Raw genomic sequence first — 16319 nt, forward strand, 5'->3', positions numbered from 1 at the left:
ATATTACTATATGTTGAGAAGGTCTGAAAAATGTGAACATTTTCCTATCTCTGTGTTTGTATTTTATATACCTTTTATCTGGAAATATATAAAATGCAAACTTATGTAGGGGAATTAATTGTGACAGACATCTGGTACAGTTTTTTAATTTTTTAAATGCTCTTTCTTCCTGATCTATAGCTCTGCCACTGCAGATTTGAAAAATATGTAGGCTAGCAAATTTTCCCACTACTCACCTAAAATGTAGTCGGTGAGTGGTCAGGTATGATAGCTTCGGCTGCGTTTTCCAACCAGTATCCTTGCCGCCTTTACATGAGGCGTGTAATTGTATTAGAGGTGATTTTGCTGATTTATATATCAAATAATTGTCTCCAAGAAGTTTGTCGTTTTCACATCTGTTTGCTGCCTGTTCCATAGCAGACTTCTGGTTGAAATGAAATGTATCTTCTGGCAGTAAAATGTCAGCTTAAGCCAATTTAGCCTGAGCCTTAGCCAGAACAGCATAATCATGTCCATGGCAGACAGTGGAGGTTGGATGTAATTGCTTCTATGTGCTTAGAACAACTTTCTGCCAAAATCTGTTCTATAATTGGCACGTTATCATGTATGATGTTGCCATTATACATTTAATAATGAAAGTGGTTTTCTTTGGATTTAATTTTTTTGAGATAAAAGCAAAGCCGCCTTACCTTGCAGTTGCTGAATAAAGACTTAAAGGTGCTTTTAGTCAATATTCCTTTTCATCCTCTCTGACTTCTAGTAGTAAAATGGAGCTTGTAACGGAATTTCCAGTATCATGCAAGTTACTATAGAACCCATCTTGATTTGACGTGTGATCCTTGATCACATGAATGCTCAAAATCACATCTTTTCCCTGGTGTTAAACAATAATGATGTTGGTCCATTTGCAGGATAAGTTCCAAATGCTTTGCTCAGGAGATGGTATTAGTATAAATGCTGACCAACTTTGGTAATAATCTTTTAACACTGGGAATGCGACTCTGGAGAATATCCTACTCTTTTACATAAGTTGGTTTTATAACAAATCATGAGCTTATTGTTGAGTCATGCCATGTTAGACCAATATTGTGAGTGAGCACATTTCCTCTTTAAGTCTCTGGAAGATTTTGAATCAACAGCCTGATGCAACTTGCCTCTGATGCGCTCCATACTGTTGCCCTGTTTAGAGCAGAAAGAACTGTTGTTTTCTCGAGAAGCATGCTGCTCTCTCTTCAGAGAATATTGGCAGTACCTATGTAAAGTCCAGTTTAATAGCACTCAGAAGAGTATGGTAGACAAATTTGTTATCTTCACTCTAAAGCTATTAAACTGGGAACAGAACACTGTACCACTACAATGGAGCTAAAATTGTTGATATTCTCAATCTTCATCTTTACAATTATGTCTCAAGATAAGTAATCCAGCTGCTATTTCTTCATTGGGGGTCAATGCTGGAGTGACTCAATGGCAGGCTGATCACATGGCAACCGCTCCAAGCTGCCAGTTTTTTTCATCCCCTAATGGAATGTGTTTGTGTGCTCATTGCATACGTGGTAGGGAAGATGTATCACCAGAAAAGGTGGCATTTGGGAGCTTGTCAATGTCAGAACAACCTGATGTGCTCTCTGTGTCCTTGCAAGTTGCTCACTTTCTACAGTGGCAGAAAGCTTGTAAGAGAAATCATTTTCATCAAGGAAGAGGTTACCAGAAGCTGAGACAGCTCTGCCATAGAGACAGCTCTGCCATTTGTTGGTGAAATACTGCCAGAAGAGTTGATAAACCTGTTAACAGTTGGATGTCTAAATTTAGATACAGACTTGAGCTACAGTTGCATTTAGTATATTGGAATGTTGAAATCAAGTCTTGTTTTTAGTATTGCTTCCTTAGAATCCCATCTTTGCAGGGATGATGTGTTTGGGGGGAAAAAAACAGATCGCTTAATAAACAGAAGCTGTGTTTTTTAATTTCCTTGTATTATCAACGTATGGTGAACCTTTCTTCTCCCTGGGTTTTTAGGCTTTGATGAAAATATAGAATCTCAGGGAGAGCTCATCCTTCAAGAATCCTTCCAAGTGTGGGACCCAAAAACTCTAATTCGAAAGGGAAGAGAGAGACACCTTTTCCTTTTTGAGATGTCCTTGGTTTTCAGTAAAGAAGTAAAGGACTCCAGTGGAAGGAGCAAGTACATTTACAAGAGTAAACTGTTCGTAAGTATGGGAGAACAAATGATCTTATTTAGAAAACTGTCTACTAGATTAGAGCGTGGCTAAACTCAGATGATTTAAATGAGCCTGAAGAACTTGAACAACTATTATAGTGCACTGAAAGAGCAGCCTTGGAATGTGTAGACTGGCTCTTACAAGTTTGCTGCTTTGTCATGCTTTTGAGGAGAAAGAGTAGGCTGAAAGCAACTACTGAAGGCTACGTGTCAATCTTGGTGTGTCAGGACAAAGGAAAATCAAGATTGGGCAGGACTGATTGTCTCCTAATTGTGTGTGTAATTACTGGTTCTTTAAGGCTTGTTTGTATAAAGGAGAAGGATGGAAGGGGTTGACAAGCTGCCTTCCTCTTGCTTGTTTACTATTGCTGTTGTAGTAATATTCATGTTAAGGATTCCTTTTGGTGGATATTCTACACATGCTGATCTGGAAAGGCAGGAACTCCTTGTTATGGAAAAGTTCATTCCAGAATGTCTACTGAGACTAGTAGTCCTACAATAATGATTTGTAAATATAGTGATAGCTCTTATTGTCTACTGAAAGGATGTAAAGATGGAAAAGTCTTTCTTCCTGTTTAAAAAACAAATTAAAAAAAAATCCACTCTTTCTTCCTACATCTGTAGCATATATGCTTTACAAAATGTGACCCTGGAATTTGTATCCTTACCTTTCTGTCTCACTGGATGACTTGGGTGAGAGTAGTATTCATACTCTAATTTTAGGTAGCCTAGTGAGAAGGCAGTCTGCCGTGGCCTGCTCTGCATCTGTTGGAGGCAAGATTATCTTTTCTACCAGACAGTTTAGAACAAGTACTTGAAATTTATTTTACTGCTTAGACTTACACTTTTAAAGACGTTATTCTTCTATTGATAATATTGGGATATATTACTAAGTCTAGACGGTACAAATACTGAGTATTTTCTCCCAGCTTCAGCTCCTTTTCCTTCATTCTTTCCCCCTTCCTACCTCTGTGTCCAAACTGGTAAAGCGGGTTCGTTCAAAAAAACCTCTTTTTTTCTGTATCTTACTTTGCATATTCTGTCGCTTCATTTCCAACACTTGCTTTCCTTCCTGATATAAGGTAATTAGTGGGTAACACAGCTGTGGCCATTTTGTTGATCATGCCTTTCTTTGGTGCTTTCAAGAACTTGAAATACAAAAAACTTCTGGTGTACTGGAGGGTAACATCGGCTGCCAAGGCGTTACATGGGAGGGGAGACAGAACTGAAAAATCAGTCCCATAAGCTTGTCATGTCAGTTCCTCCGGCAGGAATTTAGTAATAGCATTGGGTCCTAGAGAAGCTGCTGGAAATCTTGAAGACTCTCGTTGTGCCTCATTTTTAAAATGCAGTCATTCTTTTTGCCTTCATATTCTATTTGGCAAAATATCCTGTAGTGCAATTGTATTACAGCAATTCTTACAGTTTGATCTTCAGAAAAGGCATTCCTACAGATGTTGAAAGCAGGCGTTTTGATTTGAGCTAAACATCTTTTTTGCACGCTATCCTGTCTTCTACCTCTGGAAGGTGATTTTACAAAAGTGAGGTCCTCTTCTTTACTTTGGGCATGATGGACTATCATGGTTTCCCCAGCAGAGGATACTCAACAACATGACTTGTATTAATGGAAGATGTGTTAACAAACCCCTCTGGCAAAAGATAAAGTGTCCAAAAGTAAATGCCGAGGGAGAGCTATGAGAACAGGGAAAGCAGGTGTTATTTTGCCAGAATACTCTCCCAGTCACCCGTAACTGGCCGCTCAGGGGCTTCCTCTCCTGAATGTGGTTTCTATGCATTCAGTAATCTGCAATGGTTTTCTCTTCTGTGGACCTCATGCAGACTTTTAGCATCCAGTGTCCTTTGGCAAAGAGTTGTATTGCTTGACTGTGTATTGGGCACAGGCCAACCTCCCTGTGCTGGGTTTTGAACCTGACTCCCTCCCACTAGTTTCGCTTAATGCCTGCCAGTATTGAAAGGGACAGTGAAGAACATGTGTCCGCTTTGCCACTCCTTACTGTACAGACCTCCTCCGCATTGTCCCTTAGTTGTCCCTTGTAAAATTAATAACATTCACAAGTGTACCGAGGCTTCTAAATTTACGAGGCTTTAAACAATAAACAACCTTAAAATTTGTAGTATCTTACCCATTCAGACTTTATATTGGGCAGTGTGATAGGGTAAATGGCTTTGAATTACATAACATAATGTTGGATTTTACAAGCTTTTTAACACACATAGGAGTTGTTGGTGAGTCAAGTTTAAAACACATCACAGGCTTTTAAGTATTTAAGTGAAGAAGAGTCCGTTTTTCTAGAAAGAGATGACAAAGCTGAAAGGGTGGGTATGTTGGGTTGGGTGGGTTTTTTTAGGAGGAAAAAAAAACAAAAAACACCACCAAACAACAAAACAAGTTGGCATCCAAATGAGACAAGAAGAAAATTACCTTTACTCAGGTACTGTGTATCCAACATCTCTTGTAATGAACTGTATACGTGCTAGTGATGATGCATATGAGGGGAAAAATACAGCTTCTAATAATGTAAGAATGCTTAGCAGCTGTGTTTTAGAGTGAGGGATCTTGTACTTTGAGCTATATTTCTTAGCTTGTAATTTTTTTTGGAGCAGAGCCTATATGAATTGTTTAACTGGAAACCAATTCACATGATTGAGATGTTGTTCCAGTTGGAAAGTGAAAACATTTTGGATGATAATTAGCTATTAAGGTCTGACATTAGAACATTCCCAAAGACTGAATGTTAATGTAGTTGTCCCACAAAATCCTCCAGGGAAACTGCATTTCTGAATTATTTCATCTGTTTCAGAGGGAAGGGAACACACTAGGAAAGGCTCCTTTGGCAGAAAAGAGATCAGAGTTTTAGAAGACATCAAGAGAAGCATATCTTATCTAAGAGAAAACATAAAAATCAATAAGCAGTGAGTGTTCCCTGATGGAAATCAACAAAGAGAGAAGCCAACACTTATTTTTTAACAAGCACCTTTTTTTAGAGTTATAAGGCTTTTGTTGTCAAGTCAAAAATATAAAATAAGCAATTTGGTATCCAGATTATAACTGCTATTGTTTATTATTACTTTACAGGAAAAACTGTTTAGTTTGCACTTCTTCCTTTTTGAAGAAGCCTCACCGCTGCTGCCAGAATAAAGGTTTTTCTCCAGCATATAAGTTAGCCTCGGGCTTCTAAAAATCTTTTTAAATAGCAGAGCTTAATTATTTAGAATATTAGCATCCCTTTGTGGCTTCTGAGAAAAAAATGTTTTGTCATCCTAACAAATTTTTCTTAATTCCAGACTTCTGAACTGGGTGTCACAGAACATGTAGAAGGAGATCCCTGCAAGTTTGCTCTATGGGTTGGAAGGACACCGACTTCAGACAACAAAATTGTTCTCAAGGTAATTTTAGCAGACTTGCTTGTACAGTCTATACTAAGCATTGTAGTTATTGTCCATACTTGTTGGGAAGGCAACAAATGATGACTTTTCTGGCTTTGAGAGGGACAGCTGCTGACAGATAATTTTCCTTTGTGTGTAAAGGATGTGGTTTATATCTAACTCAGGTGGCTTGACAGCAGAGGGGAATCTGTGGTCTACTGAAGCATTAAACAAACTTGCTTTTACTAATTGGAGTAGAAAGAGGTTTGATCCTGTGGACTTCCGCAGTTTGAAGACTTCAGCCACTAGCTGACAGAACAGCTGATATGCCACAGACAAATCATGGCATCAGTGTCACATTTCACACTCAAGTCATTGCTGCTTGTTGATGCTGTTTTTCATGGCCCATATTTTTATCAAAAGATTTTATGTCTTTCTGTCAGCTACAAGATTTTCTGAAGATACTTGCCTTTGGATGAGACTGCATGCGATGCCTATAAATTTTGGGTCTGGGGAAGATACAGGTGTCAGTAGTGTTCTTTGCCTAACTAGGAGAATGGCTAAATCCATTTCTCCTGTGATTCTGGAGTATAACCTGGGACCTACTGTTTTCAACTGGAGAACTTTTTTGTAGTACTAGATGCAGCTAACGGGTAATTTGATGTACTTTGAGGACTGTCTCAGGTTTGAAACTTTTCTTTTGTGTGTCTTAGCTATGTTAAGCTGAAAAAAAAGTTCATCTTCCCATTTACAGATTAATACACCTACTATTAAACTTGTTTATGTTTTCACATATATTTTTTGTAATTACTCAATAACGCCACTTAAAAATAGCCACCCGAATTTACATGTTGCCACTCAAATTTACATATTTTCCTAGTGAATTACAAGCTTAGAAGAGCTTACATTAGTTTTCTGACAGAAGTCAGTGAGTGCAAGGATATGAAATGTAACATCACTGAAAAATACAATTTGTTCAGTCTTAATATTCCCATAATTTTACACAGTGCTTTGCAGCCTGAAATGATCCTCTCGGAGTAGAGCACTATACGGGGGTTTTGTTTAAGGGCTCTCTGCATAAGATCACTTTAAGGTGTTCCTGTTCTCTTCGTTACTTAGAGCATAGGATATTTAGATAACTTGGATGGTATATGAAGCTTTTCAACAATTTTGTTCTTTTTTTTTTTTTATTTGTTTTTGAAGGTTTGAAACTAACACTTCATTAGCTCATTAGTGTTATAAGTAAATTCCATGAAAACCTAAATAAAAGATTTAACGAAACTTTGCATTTGGTTTCTTTTCCTAAATGTTTTTGTTTGTGAAAGAAAACAAAGATCTTTTTCCTAACTGTTCATCTGTTCCTGCAACTTTCTCCATCTCTTTAGAATCCCTGGTTATTATATATTTATAGTATATTAAATATTTATAATATATTTGAAGCCAATTATTTCTGGAGACAGCAATTCAGAGAAGTAGGAAGTTTATATGTAATTTTTTTAGAGCTGCAATAATGTTTATATTTAATAGCTTTTCAGGTGCCAGGGTTAAATTGGATTAAACAGTCAGATTACAGTTTGGGCAGCTGGATATCAAGTCTTTACCAGGGTATCTCAAAAATATAGATGATATGGTGCAGGCAGTTACTAAAATACAATCCCTGAATTAGCTTTCTGCTTCCAGGTATGTTTCAGGAGTGGGAGGAGTAATACATGAAATGTCCTGTGGAAGTAAATGTGTTGCAGTATAAGTTAATTTTCTGTTAGTGTTAGTAGATTATTATATAAAGTTAGAATTGACCTAAAACGTAGCATGGGTTTAAAATACCAATATTCAAGGTGTTATTACTGGAATTCTTTAAGTAAGTCAATCCACCCTGTCTTGCATGAGATGCATACACGGCCTTAGCTCCCAGGTTGTGAAAGAGGAATCTGAATCTAAAATAAAACGTTTTTTCAATTAACCATATTAATAATGTTGAGAAAGTATAGTCTTGGTGATTCAAATAGGTTGAATTTCCTTTTCTCTGTTCAGGTTTTCAAAAACTATTCACAAAGTCATTCGTTATGCCTTCCTCTTTGTATTTATTAACTGACTGTATGGTGTGGATCTTCTCAGCTATAATAGTCCATTGTGGGGGTTTTGTTTCTTTTGCATATCAAAGGCATCCAGTATAGAGAATAAACAGGACTGGATCAAACACATCCGGGAAGTGATACAAGAAAGGACCATTCATCTGAAAGGAGCATTGAAAGAGCCGATCCACATCCCCAAAACCGCACCAACAACAAAACAGAAAGGAAGAAGGTAAGTAGTATTTCAAATAATCAGAGATCTCTAAGTATACAACAGCACTCTTTCCTCTGTAGTGTTGAATTTCCAATGACTTTCAGTGAATTGGACAAAAGCAAGAGTCATTTTGGCCAGCTTTATCTTATAATTAATTTCCAGTTTCCTGCAGTGCTAAATTTGTTGAGCTTTCTGCTCTGAACAGTCCCTGGCTTGTGTACCTTCAGCCATTACAGAAGGCATTGGGAACTGCAGTACAGGATAGCTGTGCATTTCAGATTTTTTAGATTTTTAGATTTCTGCGTGTGTTATTCAGGTCCTTGGTTTCCTTTCACGGAGCTTAAAATGTGTGACTGAGTGTTCTGCTTGCTAGCTTTGGCTAAGTGGCTGTGCAAGTGTCTTGCCGTAGTTCTGGCTGCTTGGTTGTTGCCTTAATTCTACATGATGTAGACCTTGAGCAAACAAATCTGTTCTTTTAAAATGTAGAACCAAGTATTAAGAGCTGAGCATTTGCTTTTTGCATCAGTTAGTTTGGCTGGTCTCTGTTGCCACACTGTCTAGGTGCCCCTTTAGAGTTGCAAGTAGGGAAGTAACACTTTAAAAACACAGTGCTAGTATTGTAATGAAAATTTAATTATTTGCAGAGATGGCGAGGACCTGGACAGTCAGGGAGATGGTAGCAGTCAACCTGATACTATTTCAATTGCCTCACGAACCTCACAGAACACGCTAGACAGCGATAAGGTAAGTTTCCCAGGTGTTGCTCGGTTCTGAGAGTGAATGATTCATCCCTTAGTGTGAGCTAAGCTCCTTCAGAGAGGAGGCGTGGAAATATTCAATCTCTTAAAAATAGCTGTATGCAGTAGAAAAAATATCTTGATACCATGGGGGGACAGGGGTGATTGTTTAAATCTTAATAGGTCATGAAGGAATTATGTTTGTTCCAAACCGAAACCAATTTGGTCCTCTCTTCTGCAGTTTGTTCAAAGATTTGACCCAGTTTAAAAAAAGTTTTATTTTCCATAAAATTTGATACTCATGCACAGAACTTCTTTTGATGTCAGTCTCAGCCTTTCTGAAAGCATACCATCTGCTTTTTGTGTTAGCTTGAAGTTTGTGGTTGCCATGCAGTTACTTTTGTGAAGGAAAAACACTACCCAGTGTTCATGGGTTAGAGAGTAAGAGTGTTTGCTTTCTGCATGACAGCTGATGGAAATCACCGTATTAAAGAGGAGTAGCCCACAACCCTGTCATATGATGCTAGTGTTTCCTTTCCTCCTTGTCTGCCTATAGATTCTGGCTGGGTTATCCCATAAGGGTAACACAGCCAGAGTTTCTTATGGATGGAAGAAAGGCATCAAAGAAGCAAAAATTCTTATGAAACGTGTGTTACTTTGGAATTGAAAGAAGATTTCTGACAAGTGAGAAGTGTTAGGACCTTGGAGGGAAGCAAAGATGGGTAATAGAAGTTTGTCAAACATAAGAATGAATAAAAACATAGAAGCTGCGTAGCAAATTACTTGAAAATGTGGTTAGGGATTTCTGGTCTGTTACCTCAGCAGGTACAATTGTTCTGAGCCACCATTCAAACTATGCAGGTTTGAATACTGCCCAGTTATATTACAGGGCAGCTAAGTGAATAGGTTTTCAGAATAATATTTTGACCATTCCTGTCATCATCTAAAAGAGTGTTTTCTGTATTTTTATATGTCACTTAAACTCTACAGTTACATTTTGCATGTAAAGAAGAGGAAGACAGGAGGGATTCATAAGGTGCTTAAGGTTGCTCTTGTATTTGTCAAAAATAGCCTATGTTTTGACTTTTTTCTTTGTACGTAGTTGATGTGTAGTTTTGGTGGTAGTTTCTTCTAAGGATAGCTATGAGAAAAATGGTTGTTTAGAGTGAAAAAAAGGTCTTTTGATGACTCTTGTTTTGCTATTTTATTCTTTGCATTCTTACTTAGCTTACTTTAGTGATTTACAAAAATTGTGTTGTGTATACTGGCAAACAGTTTAGTTGGGGTTGTATGTGTCCGTAAGAGTTCAGGTAATCTATCCCACTCAAAAGTAAGACATGCTCTCTCTGATTTCCCTGACTGCTGGCTGAGACGTCAAGCTGTGTGCACGCAGCCTGGCTGGATTGTGCTTCAATTCAAATGGAGGTGATGCCATCCATCCCTGCCATGCACTACCATTCCCCCTCTTCAGTTGTTTGTGATGTACTGTTTACTGGGGAATAGCATGGGCCGTCTCCTTCACGGTAGTATTTCATGCATCATGTGAGAATTGCTAAGAAAGTTGGCCAAGTGAAATGCCCTCAGGATTTGTCTTCCAATCTGACATAGGGAGGAGTCTTAACAACAACCTGTTCAACAGGAGTTATAAGTTAAAAGAAGGAGGAATGGAGAATGCTTTTAAATATTTTCCTGACAAATTCAGTTTTAAATTTGGTTAGTGAATGTAGTGTTGGTTTTAAAGTATTTGAGTTCTCACGTTACTATATAAAATTTTTGTTAGACTTCTCTTTGACAAGAAAAACAAACTAAAAACTGGGAGACTCCCTGGAAGTTACTTGTGCTATGTATTGTATGCCCAAGTAAGGAATTTTTAGAAGTGTGTGAATTAGCAGAGTAGATTTTTTTTTTTAATGTTTCTATTATATGTTTTGGTCTGTTAAATACATTAAGGAGAGAAAATTTTAATCTGTTTAAAAACACAAAATAATAATTATTAAGGAATAGTAACAGACAGAAGGCCAGTGAAATCTATAGGTTATCTTAGCACTCTTGCTGAATCTGAAGTAATCTCTCACTTTGTATGTTGAAAATTCATTAGCTGTGGTCCATTTAGGGTTTAAAATTGACTCTGTTTTCTCAGCCTAGAAGCTTGAAGTATATATGAATGTCTTACAGAGATGGAGTAAAACAGTTTTGCGGATTTTAGGTGCTGTTGATGTGGTTAGCCAGATGGAGCAGTGGAACTCCTCAGTCGAATTTGTTCTAAAGTGAGCTGGGATTTGAAATTTAGAAACGTTAAAAATATCAAGTTATTTAAAATAGTGTTAATCAAGTGGTAAAAATGTTTAGCACTGTATCACTTACTGTTCTGTGGCTGAACATTTTCTGTTCATGTGTATCCACTACTGTGACTAAGAAAAGGCAACAAATACCAAACGTCATACTAATCAACAGCCAGGTAAAACTATTCTTTTATTTTCTCCAATTATACGTTCAGACAGTTGATTATTTTAAAAATAAATGTTTTGGTTAGAAGTGCTAAGATGTTACACAGGGAAAATATCAAGAACTAAATACTTTATCCAAAACAATATTCTTCCTCACCTGTTCAGAGATATACATTGAAAGAGCTAAAAATCCTTAGGTTTGGTACTAAGTGGTTGAGTATTGTCCAGATGAGCTTCTTTCGTTGCATCCTGTTTTCTAACATATTTGGAAATGCCTTAACAACAGAGAATAACTTCATGATTAGCTTTTTTCTTCTCCACCCTGGCTTTTCAGGCTACAATTGTAACTTCTGATTGTTGGCTCCCCTATTGCATGTTACTTTTTAGTAATGACTGGGATGATGCAATAGACCATATGTTTATAAAGCTGACATCCTTCCCAGCTTCATGTCATCTGAAAATTATATTGGAAGGTGGAATTAGAATTCAGAATCATCTTGGCAAATGGGAGAAATTAATTGGCAAAATACTATGCAATTTAATAGGAAGACATTTGAGATAATGTAAATAGGTGGAAATAGTTAACTACTAATGAAAACAATGAGAGTATTGAACAGTTTTTAAGAAGATGATTTAGAAGCTTATAGAGGCTCACAAGCTGTTTATTATTTTAACAGTGTGATGCAATTGCGGGGGTGGGGTGGAGCAGCCCTAGATTGGCTTGTAGAAACAGGGTGCTGAGCTGCAGGACACAAAGTCCTCATTCTTATTCAGCACTCGTAAGGCTCTACATCCAGTTTTGAGTACAGAATTTTAGCAAATTAGTGGCCCATTGGAAGAGTTCCAGGAGAAAGAAGGAAAAAAAGAAGTCTACCAAATATAATTTACAAGGCAAGATAAAGAGTTGGGAGTAATGAGTCTAAAGAACAAAGGCAGAAGGAAGAATTTCAGGTCTTCAAGTGTGCAAAAAGCTACCACGCAGAGTTACAGAATGGTCTTTTATCCCTATTTTCAGTGGATGGGATGAGATTAAAGGACTTATCTTTAATAAAAGATGGCAATAATTTTTTTTTATGGGTATGAAAATGCGAAGCCCTAGAGCAGAGTAAGGGTGAAGGCTGGGGAATCTCTGTAACTGGATATCTTTGAGAACAGTTTGGATAAATGTTAATTGTGATTCACAGAGATGCAGTTGATCATGCTTTAGAGGAAGAGAAAGAAGTAGACTAGGTAACTTAAGGATCCCTTTCCAGCCTTTTTTTAGAATCATAGGGTGTATCTTTGTATTGCAAGACATGCTAAATACCTACATAGCACTTACCCATCCTGTAGTATTGGAAGGTATAATGGAGTCCAGAGTGAAATTTTTTGAGAGGGAGTTTTCTACTCCATCAAAGCATCTCAGTTTTCTGAATGAGTGCTCTTTGTATCCTTCTCAGTAAATATTTTGCCCTTTACCTTTTGCAGCATTCCTTCCATTCACCTTCGGTAGCTGTGTAGCCAGCATTTTACATGGCTAACAAGTGAAAGAGATGACACTTGGCCCATTCATTCTACCTTTCAACAGTTCCTAGCCTCAAAGCTTGATCTGATTTTAACATCATCTTTTGAACTTGACCCAACGCATAGGAAACGAAATGGGGAGGCTGAAGGAAGCAGTGTAGGTCTGATAGGTTTTTTCATGCTTGTATTAAGTGAGCTGGTAGAAACAGGAAATAATCCGAACTACTATTTTGGTAGCTGAGCAGATGAGAGGCTTTTAGAAGAAGAGCTGTCATAGAGTGTTATCCTAAATAGTAGGAATCCTGCTAGCTGCTCTGGGTGGTCAGTGGAGCAATATTTTATTTTTAACAAATTGTCTTTTGTGCCCAGCTGGTAACACTTTGTACTGCTTCTATGTGAAGTTGTATTTCATTCTCATGCTTCTTTAAGCTTGTGTGTAGTACTTTGGAACACAGAAAAAGGACTGAAGCAGCAGGAGACAACCAAGTATTTAGTTCTGCCAGCTGAGACCACAGAAGAGAAAGGACTCCCATCAGTAGAAAAAATGCTAGTGAAAAACCAGACATGGCTCTGAGTATACCCCTCTTTTCAGAGTCAGAAACCAAGTCTGGGCAGCTACCTGGTCAAAGCAAAATACTCTTTATTTGAGACAGAACTTCTGTGTGTCTCCCATTTCTTTCCTCCCACAGTGCACTTGTTTCCATTTTAAAAGGAGATTAAAGATTTTCATGCTTGAAATAACTGAGAAATCTTATTAGCTGCTCTCTTTCCTTTCTCCTCAATGTAAAATTACCATGGGACAGTAAATTTAATTTGCAGTCCTAAGAGGAGGTTATATGGCCTGATGTAAAGGCTCTTGTACGTGGCAAAACTCTCGTCATTGGTGATCTTTCCAGATACTGGTGGCAGATGAGCTCTTGGTGTGGTGTCTCTGACTTCAGCAAACCTGTGCTAAGAGTGTATTCAGCCAGTGTGTGTGTGTTACGGTTTGGTTTTTTTGCTTTCTACAAGCGACAGTGATTAAAAGGCCCCAGAGAGATGAACATGGATGGTTAACATTAATTTCAGCAACAGCAAGACACTACGTTCCATGATAAGCTGTTTAATTAAACCTTGCGCCTTTTTTAATCTGTGGTTCTATTTCTGTCTGGCTTTTGTTTCTCGTCTCGTCTCTGTCTTTCCAGTTTCCATGTTTCAGACATAGCTTCATTTATTTTTATTATGCGTGATTAATTCAGTTTACATAAAGGGTTTCTTGAGAAGGATGGATAAAATATATAAAGCCCTTGTTCAGCCTAAATTTGGATTTAGATGGTTTGTAACTCTTTTCTCTTCAGTGCAAGTCAGTCTCCCAGTTCTGCTGTGCCTCTTGCTCTTCCCTCCAGCTAGCCCCGAGAGCCTTGCCAAAGCTGTCCAACAACAGCTGTTGAGCAATGCGCTTAATCACAGACACTCCTTGCTGTCCAACTGCATTTAATGAGTGCAAAAGATGAAACTGCTTTCAGAAAGTGTGTTACGGAGAGAAAACGAGCAATGAAACAAAGAGGGAAGCAGCATTTCCTAACCAGAACCTCTGTGGGAAGAGAGAAGGGTTGTTATCCCAAAGGAGGGGAAAATTGGTAAACGCTTTTCTGGTCAGTTCTCCATGATGACGTAGATACGTGCTGGGTAGAGAACATCATTGGTTTTGGTGTATTAGGCAGCAGTGGAGAAGTCCTGCACTAAGTTGCATCTAACAGCATTCCTGCATGTTTGAGGATGGTGTAGAGCTAAAAATTGCATGTGGGAAGTGTCCTACACACTGAGCTGAAGTGTGACTGAATATTGAATTTTGGTGGCATACTGATCAGCTAGGATATCTGATTCCCACAGAGACTGAAAGACTGGGATTTTTTTGTACTTTAATAGTTTTTGACGTAGCCAGTGACAGCCTTTGTTCGCTTTCTCCTTTAGATTAATACTATATAAAATACTTAGTGAACATAAAATCTGATATCTTATTTTTATTGTTTTTTTATTAGGGGAAGGAGAAGAAATAACCTCCATATTAAACCCAAAAACATGTGGCCATTGCACTAGTCGCAAAGTATATTTTTCATCTCTATTTGTAGGAAGTGAAGGGTCAGGAAAGCAAGGAAAGCACCAAAGCTATGCTTCTGTAGGTATTTAGGAGAAAACACAAAGACTAGATGCAGTTTCTGGAAAGTGTCAACCTGTTACTGCCTTGGTACTTGCACTGATTGGGGATGGATATGGAGTCTCTTGAGAAAAATTTGGTCGGCATTGGACACCTTGTGAAGTCATACTTCATCAGCTTTCCTGTTAGTCCCCGTCAGGCATACAGATGGTTTCAATTGTTTCTAAGTTTGTCTAAAGAACGCTGTAACATAAATCAATACCAGAAAACAAGGGAAAGCTCTTTATTTTTTCCCCTTTGGCATACTTCTGCATGGACCGAAAACTAATATAATATAGAGAAAGAGTGTAAGGGAACAGGAAACTTTTTAAGGAGGGAGGAGGTGGCATGTTTTGAAGTACCACCAACCCCCACCACCCCTGCCCTGTAATTTGGGTGTTGGGGCTGTCTGAAGAGATGTAGTAGAAGCAATGAGATTAATTTTTAGCCTGGCTCTAAACGTGTGCAACCTGATTTATCTTCCTTAAACACTAGATGTATGAGAGTTTTCTGCCCTTCTTGGCCCCTGCATCCCCCCAAGAAAACATTTTGCTTCTTTGTGTGCACACACAAGCAAGGGTAGCCAGTGAGATTAGCAGGCAGAGACCATGGGAAAGCTCTGGATTTACTGAAGACCATCTGCTAGGAGTTATGTCCTGTCGTTTGTTGCAGGCTTGAGGAAGAGAAGGTTGGAAATAGCCTTTCAGTCTTGCTGGGGTTTTGCTGGTTTTGTCATTTGCTCTAAAATTCTTGCTTGATAACAAACAGTGTTATCCTAGAAAAGTTTCTATCTGGTGTTTCAGTTCCAGACTTGTAATGAAAACTAATAAATAAGTAACAATGCGGTCTCTTATCTCCTTTTCCTAAAGCTTGCATGTAGCTGGCAGCCATGTAAGACCCTAAACGTAATAGTCAAAAATAATGTAGTAAGAACTTTGTGGTACGTGGAGGGAGGACGTGCTTCTGTATTTGCTGCAGTGGGAATTCTGATGAGGTATTTGTCCTCCTTTGTCAGCGTAGAGCATTGCAGGATTACCTCGCTGAGTTTACTGGCTTGGTCCAAAATTACTGAATTCACAGAAGTTGCCTACCAGCTGAGATCTGAGTGTCGCAGTGAAGCAGCCTGAGCTATAGAAGTGTTCACACACAAAAAGCTGAAGTAGTCTGGAACGCCATTGTCGTATGGAAGGAGAAGGAATTCCCAGGCTGTTTTCTTAAGTTGAAGGGGTGCTCTGGTGCTGAGCAATCTTGGGAACTTTGCAAAGTTCTGATAATAATTTTCATTTCACATCAAAGCAGATGCAAAAAATCAAAGAGAGGAAACTTAAGCTTAGGCAAAGTAATTCTATTGAAGTGTTTCAAGGAGGGGGGGGAGGAAAACCCTGAGCTTGCATGCTTTTAATTCAAGTTTGTGTGTTTCTATTTGGGGAATTAGCAAAAATGTCAAAGTTGTAAGCCCGTGTGGTTTTTGTATGAAATAGTTAAGTATTTGGGAAATTTATGTGAAGAACTTTCTGCTGATTTTTATGAATGGTGTGTCCTGGATGATTTTGTGACCCGCGTAT

The 16319-nt window shown here is 38.2% G+C and overlaps 1 protein-coding gene across 1 annotated transcript in view; it reads left to right on the top strand.

Moving 5' to 3' along the window:
• The window catches only part of TRIO (trio Rho guanine nucleotide exchange factor), a 261531-nt gene that overhangs the window by 175689 nt on the left and 69523 nt on the right, over positions 1-16319 (top strand). The window contains exons 30-33 of the mRNA XM_074146261.1: positions 2017-2207; positions 5525-5626; positions 7767-7909; positions 8536-8635. Coding sequence (XP_074002362.1) covers positions 2017-2207; positions 5525-5626; positions 7767-7909; positions 8536-8635 — 536 coding nt within the window. The remainder of the gene's footprint in view (positions 1-2016; positions 2208-5524; positions 5627-7766; positions 7910-8535; positions 8636-16319) is intronic.

This window comes from Numenius arquata, chromosome 4 (genome assembly GCF_964106895.1).
Source record: "Numenius arquata chromosome 4, bNumArq3.hap1.1, whole genome shotgun sequence".
Classification (NCBI taxonomy): domain Eukaryota; kingdom Metazoa; phylum Chordata; class Aves; order Charadriiformes; family Scolopacidae; genus Numenius; species Numenius arquata.